The 12,372-nt window shown below is 39.1% G+C and overlaps 1 protein-coding gene across 2 annotated transcripts in view; it reads right to left on the reverse strand.

Moving 5' to 3' along the window:
- The window catches only part of FBXW9 (F-box and WD repeat domain containing 9), a 30,283-nt gene that overhangs the window by 14,864 nt on the left and 3,047 nt on the right, over positions 1-12,372 (reverse strand). Inside the window, exons 3-5 of one of the 2 annotated variants that reach the window (XM_061616713.1) lie at positions 11,807-11,949; positions 8,854-8,982; positions 2,675-2,787 (exon numbers count right to left, since the gene is read on the reverse strand). In XM_061616713.1, coding sequence (XP_061472697.1) covers positions 2,675-2,787; positions 8,854-8,982; positions 11,807-11,949 — 385 coding nt within the window. The remainder of the gene's footprint in view (positions 1-2,674; positions 2,788-8,853; positions 8,983-11,806; positions 11,950-12,372) is intronic. The other variant, XM_061616714.1, reaches the window with a different exon arrangement.

Below are 12,372 nucleotides of genomic sequence, written 5' to 3' on the forward strand. Positions count from 1 at the left end.
ATTGTTTATTGTATAATCTGTTATTATTTAAAACTTAATACAAATTTTATATACATACATATACATGGAGAAAGAGAGAGAGACAGAGATTTGAAAGCAGCAAACAGAACTTCACCCAAGCTTGCTCTGGATCCCTATAAGGATTCTGTTAATCACCTAAAAATATATGCACGTAATTGTGATTAACAAAACAGAGGTTTTTGTTGTATTACCAAAACGTTCTTCCACCTTCATCAGCTGCTAACATACAAATGCTGTTACCAAGGTGGCAGTTATAGAGCTTTGAAGATGGAATGCTCAGAGGGGCTTCATTTGCAGAAGCTAAATAATGCCGGTACTGTCCTCCAGGTTAAGGCCATGTGGTTTGTTACGATTGCTTGGCTAACCCCATTTTGGTTCAAGTTCATTTTTGCCAAATGCTACAACAGGAGGCTTGCTGATGGCTCTAGCAAGATGTTCAGAGTTTGCCAGCAATGGGTAGCTCTCCCTGATTGCTTGGTGATAGGAGATACTGGATGCAAATCTACCACAAATGGAATCCATTGTTCTTTGACACCTCATTATGATGGAGGAGGTTTTCTCTGGACAGAATGGAGGCTCAGTGGATGTTGCAATCAATATTCAGAAGAAGGCGTTCTTTAAGTTCACTGATCCTTTTCTGGTATTTATTCTCATTGTTGTAAATCCTGTTGTAGCATTTTGCCAGCCTCCTAATTTATGCAGACTGTTAGTGAGGGCTGTACTGAAGCCACCTATCAGCAATCCTGGATCTCATGCTTGTCACTCCAAATGCTGCATCACCTGTATGTACCTCAAGGAGACAGCTACTTTCAAAAGCACTAGGACAGGCAGAACATATTACATCAAACAGAACATCACCTGCAGGTCCTGCAATATAATTTATGTCATTGAGTGCGAAAGATGTCATATCCAATACATAGGAAAAACTACAACTGACCTATGCACACGCTTCAGAAACCACAATCAGCAATCCTGACAAAAAAAGTGGAGTAACAGTTGCAAAACATTTCAACACTGAGGGTCACAGTCGGTTGGACTTTTCTATAACAGCTATAGAGATACCAACAGATCCAACAGCACTGACTGAGAGGGAGAACTTTTGGATATATTCTCTGGACACATTGGAACCACATGACCTTAACCTGGAGGAGAGTAGCAGCATCACTTAGCTTCTGCAAATGAAGCCTCTCTGAGCATTCCATCCTCAAAGCTCTATAACTGCCACCTTGGAAACAGCATTTGTATGTTAGCAGCTGATGAAGGCGGAAGCCGAAATGTTTTGGTAGAACAATAAAAACCTCTGTAGGCCTACAAAAGCTGATGCCATAATAAAAACAGTCACTAAAGACCCACAGACTCTTTGGTGTTTTTCATGGTGACTGAGACACTCCCCCAACTGTGACAAAATGATTATTGCCCCTGTATAAATAAAATCTTCAACATATTTAATATTATGAAAGCTCTTGACTTACCTAGTTCAGTCTTTTTTACAGATTTGCAGTCTGTTGGGGCCAACTGAGGCCTTGCAGTCTGTTGCTCCAAAGGAAGTGGGTGGAGCCAGGGTTAAGGAGTAAGCTACCTTGTGAGGGCCGTAGGCCCTTTAAGGCAGGATAGAAATACTTCATAGAAATTGTAGTATGACACAACAGACATGGGGCAGTCCTGTGCTGTTGTAGCAGAGTCCATCATGTGAGTCTGTCAATACCGCCTGGCATTGGCTGTCCAGAGAGGGGGAGGGCCTGAGCCCTGCAGCCCCCCCTAAAGTTTACACCTATCACTGAGACTTACGTCTTCTGCCTCTCCTGACCTTACAAATCAGAATAGACAGGTTTCTATCATCACCATATTGTTTTCCCTGCTCATCCTTTTTCTCTCCTGCAAATCCCTTTATCTCATGAGCTCCCAAACTGTAGTCTGTGGACCACCAGTGGTTGATGAGCCTCATTCAGGTGGTCCACAGCATATCTATAGATTTGTAGCTGAAGATGGGAGATAGCATATCCATCATTTTAAATACTCCTATAGATTTTAATTATATTTTATGGCTTCTTTATTTTATTTCTATGGAATTCAAACTGCAATAGAATAAAATAATAGAAATTTAAAAAACAATTAAAATGCAATTAGAATACAATTAAAATTATACAGCATCTAGGACATTGCAGAAAAATCACTGTGGTCCACCAAGACCATCATAAATTTTCAAGTGGTCCTTGAGGGGGAAAAGTTTGGGAATCAGTGCTTTATCTGGTCTTTTTAAGTGAGACCTTGGGTTATAATGGATAAACAAAATGACTAATCAAGCCCATTGGTTTCCAGTGCCATCTCCAACACTGAATAGCCTCAGCATCTTCAACCCTTTATTTTAGGAGCCAAATGGTCATTTATGATTCCACTCTTTTTGCTCACCTTATTTAGAGGCAAGTTTTGAGTACCCCATGACCCTCTCTCTAATCTTTCAGTACACAGCACAGGCTTTAGCTGGAGCAAAACCTTTAATGCCTCACCATTGCTTTTGAGAATGAGTAGATCTGAATCCAGAACATTGTGATGGGGCCTCTTACTCAGCTGCACATTTGCAAAACTCCATATTCTGCCACTAATTTAGGTCTCTGAGTGCAAACCACAGGGAACAGCACCTCGACAACATTACCTGATTTCTCCAAACTGTTGTCCTTCAGCAGCTATGTCCCACAGCTTCACTGAGCTATCCCAGGAGCCTGAGCATACACAGTTGTCTCTTGCAGCTAGTGACCATACCCAACCCTAGAAAGTGAAAAGAAAAAGTAAGACCTGTCATCATGCTTCAGTCTCCTTTCCAACTCTTTAGTAACACTGTGATGTCATTATGGTGGCATATAAAGAATATGTGATAACTCTACCCCAATGATCTTGTCGTGTTAGTATGGTATGGACAGGCCCAAAGAAATAACTCTTTCCAGGAGAAGAAAAAAAGAATAATTCATTTTTCTACTGTCCCCTTGAACTGGAGAACACAGCAAAACCGACTAGGATGGACAGGGGACAACTGTGGGATTTTCCCTTTCTAAAGACAGACATTTCATTTTCAAAATTAACCTTTTTAATTTTCAAAATAAACATAACAAAACAACACACTGTGTGGATCACAATCCTTTTGCTTATAAATATTACATTTTGATTATCCACAGTAAATTATTAACACAATTTTCATTCATATATTAATACTTTTCCTTGTCCTTCCTGCAAGATTGTTGAAAATCATTCATACCCTTTCATCTGGTGGACCATCCACATGTATGCCATTGGCAGGGGGATCCTTGTTTCTTGTAAGTTTATATAATTAATAAAATCATACCATACTGAAAGGAAATTAGTCCCTTTACTTTGTCCTCGTGCTCTCTTTAAATTATCTGTTAGTTTTTCCAGTAGAGCTATATTTCAAACTGTTTTATACTAAGAATCTATATTTGCTCCCCTAAGGTCTTTCCAATATGGTGCAATAGTAATCCTTGCTGCTATCAACAAAAACCTTACCAATTTATTTTCAGTATTAAGGTCTTCATTCAGAAATCAATATTGCTAATTTAGGTATCAATGTGATTTTTTTTGTTGTGCTATCTGTTCAATCTCCTTAACCACAGATGACCAACATTTGCAAATTTTTTGACACTCCCTCCACATATGTGTATTCATGCCTGTTCTTTTACACCCTCTCCAGTACATTGAAGATGTTCCTGGATTCATCAGTGCTATTTTTCTGGGTATCAGGTACCACCGATATATGATTTTCAGAGACAATTCTCTGTGTTTAGCTGCTATTGTTCAGTATGGTGGTGTAACGGGCTTGATCCCATATAGATTTAAAAAGTACTTCTTACTGCTGGTATTGCTATGTAGTTTGCTTACTTTTTAGTATGTGTATTGCAAAACAGAACAAAAGATTCTTTGAAAAAGGGGTTCTCTGCCCCCCCCTGTGTAAAGCAGTGAATCTCTACAAGAATTTGTAACAGAGAGCAAGGAGATAAGGGGTCTGGAAAGGTAACCAATGCTTCATTAAGTTTGTAAACATCCGAGATAGCTGCTGGAACACCATTTAAGGCATTCCGTTTTTTTGGCAAGTCTGAAAGAGACATAGTAACCAGAACCACCAGAGAGGTGTTGACAAAGTTAAGCTAGTCACACTTGCTGTCTCTGGCAGATGGCACCAAGAGGCAGCACAGAGAGAAGGCAGCTGATAAAGCCATGGGAAAATGCCCCCTCTCTGATAAGAAAGTGTATAAAAAGTCAAGTCACTGTAGGTGTAGGATGCATCTCCGGCTAGAGGTGGGTCGAAGAATGCAGGAGTAATATGCCATCTATTGTATGTCATCTGATGCGTGAGATGTATTTCCATGTTCTTTGTAACTTTGGCTCTGTAACAAGACTTCGAGTTTAACACAGTCTTTTCATCTATTGCAACCTAAATAAGTTGTACTTTCAAGATCTTACACTTTGATGTTAAATGAGTATATGCAGCAGTGTTTTTCTTGATGATTTGTATTCTTATTTTCTGTTTCTGCTATGATGGCTAAAAGCCACTTAGAATGCATTTTAATAGTTGTAGTATGCAAGATATGAATAAATAGCATATAATAAGACTATTCTGCTGTCTTAAGCCTGACTCCCAAACAGAAAATTTCTGGTACCTCCCAAGACCCAAGAATCCTTGGGTGGGGTCTCTATAATCCACCTGTTTTTGACCTGCAAGTTTAAGTCAACTAAAATTCATATAAGGATTCGGAGTAGATCCTGATAAAGGGAGAAAGCAAGAACCCTTGACCCCGTGCATTCATAAGAAAGAGAGCTGGCCTTGTCGGTATCAGTTGCTTATTCCATTGCGTTACCCAGTTTTCCCTATCTATTTCAATTCCAAATTCCCTTTCCCACCACAGTTTTAATTCTGATGTATCTCTATCTAATCTACCAAGATTTTATATGTATTAGACGTCAGGCCCTTCAAATCCTCGGAATATGCTAGTATTAACTTCTCAAATCTGGTGAATCTACATGTTGCAGCTTCTTTTATTTCTGGATTATTAAAAAAAGTAATTTGTTCCCATAACCACCATGGGAGTGAAATTTCCTGCAGTTGATTTTTTTTAACCTGACTTCTCCAATGGGCATTCTGTTCAGATAAAAATCACAGCTGATATAATCCCATGGCACACCAGCCGTTAACATCATACATACAGTTTTTATTGAAAAACAATGCCAAGGGAATCAGAATCTTTCCTTCCAAGCCTCAAACACTGTTTATGTAAATCTATTTTTCATTTTATTCAAAGATCAGAGTTTATTTTTAAGAAAGGGGAAGACATTAATAGGGATACCATCTTTTGACATAATTTCTATTTGTGCCTATTGCTTAATTATATCTCCTAATATAAATGGGACAATATGGCCTATATGATTTGCCATGTAATACATTTCTAAACTTGAAATTCCCCATCCTCCCACTTTGGAGTTAAGCTATAAAGCTTTTATTGTTGTTGTTATGCCTTCAAGTCGATCACGACTTATGGCGACCCTATGAATCAGCAACCTCCAATAGCATCTGTCATGAAGCACCCTGTTCAGATCTTGTAAGTTCAGGTCTGTGGCTTCCTTTATGACAGCAATCCATCTCTTGTTTGGCCTTCCTCTTTTTCTACTCCCTTCTCTTTTTCCCAGCATTATTGTATTTTGTAGTGAATCATGTCTTCTCATTATGTGTCCAAAGTATGATAACCTCAGTTTCATCATTTTAGCTTCTAGTGATAGTTCTGGGTTAATTTGTACTAACACCCAATTATTTGTCTATTTTGCAGTCCATGGCATGCGCAAAGCTCGCTCTTCTCCAACACCACATTTCAAATGAGTTGATATTTCTCTCATCCACCTTTTTCACTGTCCATCTTTCACATCCATACATAGAGGTCGGGAATACCATGGTCTGAATGATCCCGACTTAGTGTTCAGTGATACATCTTTGCATTTAAGGACCTTTTCTAGTTCTCTCATAGCTGCCCTCTCCAGTCCTAGCCCTCTTCTGATTTCTTGACTATTATCTCCATTTTGGTTAAGGACTGTGCCAAGGTATTGATAATTCTTGACAAGTTCAATGTCCTCACTGTCAACCTTAAAGTGACATAAATCTTGTTGTCATTACTTTAGTCTTTTTGACATTCAGCTGTAGTCCTGCTTTTGTGCCTTCCTCTTTAACTTTCATCAGCATTCGTTTCAAATCATTACTAGTTTCTGCTAGTAGTATGGTACCATCTGCACATCTTAAATTATTGATATTTGTCAATCCAATTTTCACACCTCCATCTTGGTCCAATCCTGCTTTCCATATGATATGTTCTGCATATAGATTAAACATACAGGGTGATAAAATACACCTGTCTCACACTCTTTCCGATGGGGAGCCAATCAGTTTCTCCATATTTTGTCCTTACAGTAGCCTCTTGTCCTGACTGTAAGTTGAGCATCAGGACAATCAGATGCTATGGCACCCCCATTTCTTTTAAAGCATTCCATAGTTTTTCATGATCTATACAATCAAAGACTTTGCTGTAATCTATAAAGCACAGAATGATTTTCTTCTAAAATTCCTTGGTCTGTTCCATTATCTAACATACGTTTGCAATGTGATCTCTGGTACCTCTTCCCTTTCTAAATCAGCTTGGATGTCTGGCATTTCTCGCTCCATATATGGTAAGAGCCTTTGTTGTAGAATCTTGAGCATTACTTTACTTGCATGGGATATGAAGGCAACAGTTCAATAATTACTGCATTCTCTGGGATTGCCTTTCTTTGGAATTGGGATGTATATTGAACTTTTCCAGTCTGTGGGGCCATTGTTTAGTTTTCCATATTTGTTGACATATTTTTGTCAAAATTTGGAGGGATTCAGGCTCAGTAGCTTGTAGCAACTCTATTGGTACGCCATCTGTTCCTGGTGATTTGTTTCTTCCAAGTATTTTAAGAGCCACTTTCACCTCACATTCTAACATTTCTGGTTCTTCATTATACGGTTCCTCCATGAATGAATCTGTCATCCTTGCATCTCTTTTATAGAGTTCTTCAGTCTATTGCTTCCATCTTCCTTTTATTTCATCTCAGTCAGTCAGTGTGTTCCCGTTGATTATTCAACATCCCTACTCGTGGTTTAAATTTCCCTTTAATTTCTCTAATCTTTTGGAATAGGGCTCTTGTTCTACCCTTTTTGTTGTCCTCTTCTATTTCTATACAATAACTATTGTAATAGTTTTCTTTCTGTCTACGTACTAGTCACTGTATTGTTGCATTTAGGTTTCTGACCGTGTTTCTATCTCCTTTTGCTTTTGCTTTCCTTCTCTCTTTAACCATTTTAAGAGTTTCTTCAGTCATCCATTGAGGTCTTTCTCTCTTTTTAACTAGAGGTATTGTCTTTTTGCATTCTTCCCTGGTAAGATTTTATTACTAACCCATATTCTTTTTTGCCCAAAAATAAATTGATTTATCTGTCGATGCCATAAACTCAATTGGTTTAAAGGGACCTTGACTGGAAGAACATGAAATAGAAAGATAGGTTTTGGTGTTGCACTCATTTTCATCAGAGCAAATTTATCCATCAAAGTTGGATTTTTTTCCATCTTGTCGCATCTTTGTTAACACTCTGCCAAACTCAACTATAATTTTGCTTACACATTTTGTTCAAATTTCTGATGATCTGTACTCCTAGGTATCTCAGCTTGCTGTGGCAAACTGGGATACCTAGGTGCCTTGAAAATGTTTTTTCAGATTAGGAAGAACATTAAAGCATAAGGCTTCTGATTTTTGAAAATTCACTCAGAGGACTATAACGAGTTCAAAAGATTCAAATTCTCTTTTTAAAGCCACAGCTGTTTTCCAAGGATCTGAAGTTGTATTGACTATGTCATCCACTTAAAGCCCTATCACATATGTTTGATCTTTTATATTTACTCCCACCACGTTTCTAGCCTGTTGCAATCTAATTGCTAAGGGTCTTAATGCTAAAATAAACAAAAAAAGGGTAGACTTTTCTAATCCAACTCTTTTTGGGTGTGAGAAATTGGGTTACGGTAAGTCATTAAAAAGAGAGTAGTTCAGAATGGAGCGACTGGTCCAGTCTTGCATCACAGAATCCTTGAACCCTAAACATGCAATGTGGAAGGGGATCAAGATCCTCTCCCTTTCCTAGGGCTAGCTGCTCTATAGTCAGAAGGCAGAGGGAACAAGCACAGCCTCCAGATATCATCTCCTTCCTGGATAGGATAGGTCACTTTTCTGCCAGGATAGACTATCTAATCCTGCTCCCTCTCATTACAACTATTTACCGTGTGGTTAGATACAAAAGGTCAATGGCCATTTGAGGAGGCAGCCTTGAGTGATTACCTGGTACAAGTGCAAAAGGTTTCTTTTAGACTAATATGCTGTATTTTGTGAAGGGATAGGAAGAGTAAGAAAATATGTGGACTACAGATAATTTAAAGTGTAAAGGAGATGATGTTGCTATTTTGGGGAGTGAGAATGATGTGCTAGAGTTAAAAGGAGCAGTTATAAGATGGGAGAACACCCACCCACTACCAAGCTAAAGACAGATTAATCTGGAAAAGTTATATTTTTGAATCTTTGGGAGGTAGATGCAGGTGTGGAAATGTTGAGATGATATGTAATTTCTCCTAATCATTTTAATCCTCTGTGTTTTTAAGTATTCTAGACACTAGTGACAGTTGTGTTTCTAGATATTAAATGTTTACAGGATAAGATGATTATAGAAATAAAATGCTACGCACCATGTGACCCCAGATTAAAGACTCTGGTTACCTTATGCGTGCCATTGCGCTCTGTCCCCAGTGCCTTCACTAGCACTTTTTCTGGTGCTCTGCCCAGATGCCTCAGGTCCCACAAGTTGACATTTCGGTCCCGAGAACCTGAAACACAGAGCTCCCCACCCTGGACAAAATGAAAAACAACTGTTTATTACCCCTTCTTCTTAAGAGGCAGCACCCAAACAACAAATTCTACATGAAGAAATATTATACAGTGCTCATACAGTCACTAGAGTGGCTATAGCCAGCATGGATTTTTTGCATTCCACAATGTTAAACTAAGAATACCCCTCGTGCCATTCTGATGCTTCCCATAAGCTCATTTCAAAACAAAACCTTACAAAACTTATAGACCTGAACTCAGAAATGCTTGCTAAATTTTCATGGCAATACACAAAACAGTCAGAGAGAACTGAGTGTTCAAAGTGTGTAAAAAGAGAGAGAGAAAAACCAGACCTCTTTTGGACTTTTTTCTGTCAGAGTTCTCATAATTGGTTGAAATTAATTAAAAATCAGCCATGTTCACAGAGTACCTGTAACCCTATTACTGACCTTGCCCCATACTCTGACCTTCACCTTTTTCAGTTTAAAAGTTAAAAAAATGCCGGGCTGATTTTTAATTAATTTAAGAAATTTTGCATTGAACTGCATGATAGTGTCAGGCATGCTGAGTAAGAACCAACTGCCAGTGTTCTAAAAGCCAGACTCACAGCTGCTGGGCTTGGCTAATCAGGGGGCCACACCCACACCAGCCTTTGATTTCACCTGAGACAGTCATGGCTTCCCCCAAAAAATCCTGGAAGTGTAGTTTGCGAAGGGTGCTAAGAGGAGAGTCCTATTCCTCTGACACAGCTCCAGAGGCCAGAGAGGTTTAACAGTGAGTCGCTCTGATTGAAGCTCTGTGAAGGGAACAGGGCATCTCCTAGAAGCTTTGCTTAGCAGTGAATATATATATGTATTTGTATGATCTATTCTGAATGCAATAGCGGGAATAATTTGACAAGCACTCACTTGGTTTCCCCCCATAAACTGTAGTATTGTTGTTTTGTTCATATTGTTTTGGTTTAAATGGTTAATTGTTGTAATTGATGAGAATGAATTTGTTTTATTGTCATTTGCTGATATTTTATAATACTTTATGTGAAATTAATTCTTGAATTTTGTTATTGCTATTAAATAACAATATGATTTTTAGTCTATTCTGTAATTTGGGATGTAAGCCGCCTTAAGTATAGCCATGTAGAAGGCCAAATTTAAAAAATGAAATGAAAATCTGGGTAGTCAAGAGCAACAAGGGGAGTCAAGGGGCAGCATGGGCAGAGACAGTGGGAGCTTTGCTGGGCACAGCAGAGCCTTCAGCCGACACTGGGCTGCACTCACACCTCTCTAGCTGGACCTTTGACACCTGAGATATACATTTTCAGGACCCACCATATTACTGTGAGTGTAATGTGTGTTAAACTGTTTTTAAACCATGGACATAACATATCTTGACTTCAGCAAAGCTTTTGACCAAGTACCCCATGATAGTCATTAGCAAGCTAGCTAAATGTGGGCTGGATGGAACAACTATCAGATGGATTCACAGTTGGCTACAGAATTGTACACAAAGAGTGCTTATTAACGGTTCCTTCTCAAATTGTGCTCTTCCACATTTTTATTAATGACAGGTGAGGAGGTGCAGGGAATGCTTATCAGATTTGCAGATGATACAAAACTGGGAGGGATAGCTAACACCCTGGAAGACAGAAACAAAATTCAAAGTGATCTTGATAGGCTGGAGCATTGGGCTGAAAACAACATAATGAAATTTAACAGAGATCTTGGAATTGTTGCTGATCGCAAGCTGAAAATGAGCCAACACTGCAATGTGGCTGCAAAAAAGACAAATACTATTTTAGGCTGCATTAACAGAAGTATAGTTTCCAAATCGTGTGAAGTACTAGTTCCCCTCTATTCGGCACTGATTAGGCCTCATCTTGAGTACTGCATCCAGTTCTGGACACCACACTTTAAAAAGGATGTACACAAACTGGAACAGGTTCAGAGGAGGGCAGCAAGGACGATCAGGGGACTGGAAACAAAGCCCTATGAGGAGAGAGTGAAAGAACTTGGCATATTTAGCCTTAAGAAGAGAAGACTGAGGGGATATATGACAGCACTCTTCAAGTACTTGAAAGGTTGCACACAGAGGAGGGCTGGGATCTCTTCTTGATCATCCCAGAGAGCAGGACCCAGAATAATGGGTTCAAGTTATAGGAAGCCAAATTTCGACTGAACATCAGGAAAAACTTCCTAACTGTTACAGTAGTATGACAATGGAATGGATTACCTAGGGAGGTGGTGTGCTCTCCAACACTGGAGGTATTCAAAAGGCAGCTGGACAGCCACCCGTTGGATATGCTTTAACTTAGATTCCTGCACTGAGCAGGAGGTTGGCCTTGATAACCTTATAGGCCCCTTCCAACTCTACTATTCTATGGTTCTAATACAGAACTTTAAATTGTTGTAACCTATCCTGGGACCTTATGGTGAAGGGTGGTAAAGAATCAACTAACTAAATAATAATTCATGTGTGTCTTTCTGCTCATGGCTCGCTAGAGGCTTCCATGGATTGAAGGGGGGAGGGAGGTGATTTTAGCAAATTCCTCCTTCCCCCTGCACTGTCTCTCCTGCGTTTCAAAGGGTGGGTGGTGGTATAAAGGAAAAAAGATCTTCAAAAGAATACAATGTGTAACAACTGGAGCTTCTACTGACAAATTGGCTGGATGAATTTTGAAAGAGTCATTTTTCAGGTGAATCATCATAGAGAAGTTCTGACAAAATACAGGAGGAACACACTCACCCTAATCGAGCTTCATGACTTTCTATTCACATGCTGAAGGGCACATAGCTATCAAACCATAATACTGTATGAATAAAAGCAGCACAGAAAGAGTGTCTTTTACCTGAAGCAGCAGCACAGAGTCAACTGAGGCAAAGTGTCCTTCAGCAAGGGAAAAGTGCTCTGTGTTCCTGCCATTTCCTGCCCATTGTTGGATATGCTCCTCTAGTTCAATGCAGGCAGCTGGCCAGTTAAGGTCATCATCTGCTGAGACATGAAAAAGGTATAAAGGGATGCCATTCTTCCTTTGAGGTTTGCAGAACAATCTCAGGCAAGATAAGCAAATGTATATATTTTATCTACACTATACACTGCTTTTCAAAAAAGTGTCCTCAAAGAAATTTACGCAATTAAATCATCATTAAAAACAGAAAAGTTAACAAACAGAAGAACAAAGAGAAAGCAGTAGTCACACAACCACAAAACTGGGTATGATCATTTCAGATAACTATGGAGACTGATAGAACATTATCTTTCAGAGCCAGTGCTCAGCACTATCACAGTTGGGTGTCAACATTACACCCAATTCTGAGCTTAATTGTAACTCTCTAAAAATGAAATGCGGTTGTTGCTTTTTTAAAAAAAACCAAAACAAAAGAGAAACAGAATCTAAAGAAGAAGAAAGGTTAG

This window comes from Rhineura floridana, chromosome 3 (genome assembly GCF_030035675.1).
Source record: "Rhineura floridana isolate rRhiFlo1 chromosome 3, rRhiFlo1.hap2, whole genome shotgun sequence".
Classification (NCBI taxonomy): Eukaryota; Metazoa; Chordata; class Lepidosauria; order Squamata; family Rhineuridae; genus Rhineura; species Rhineura floridana.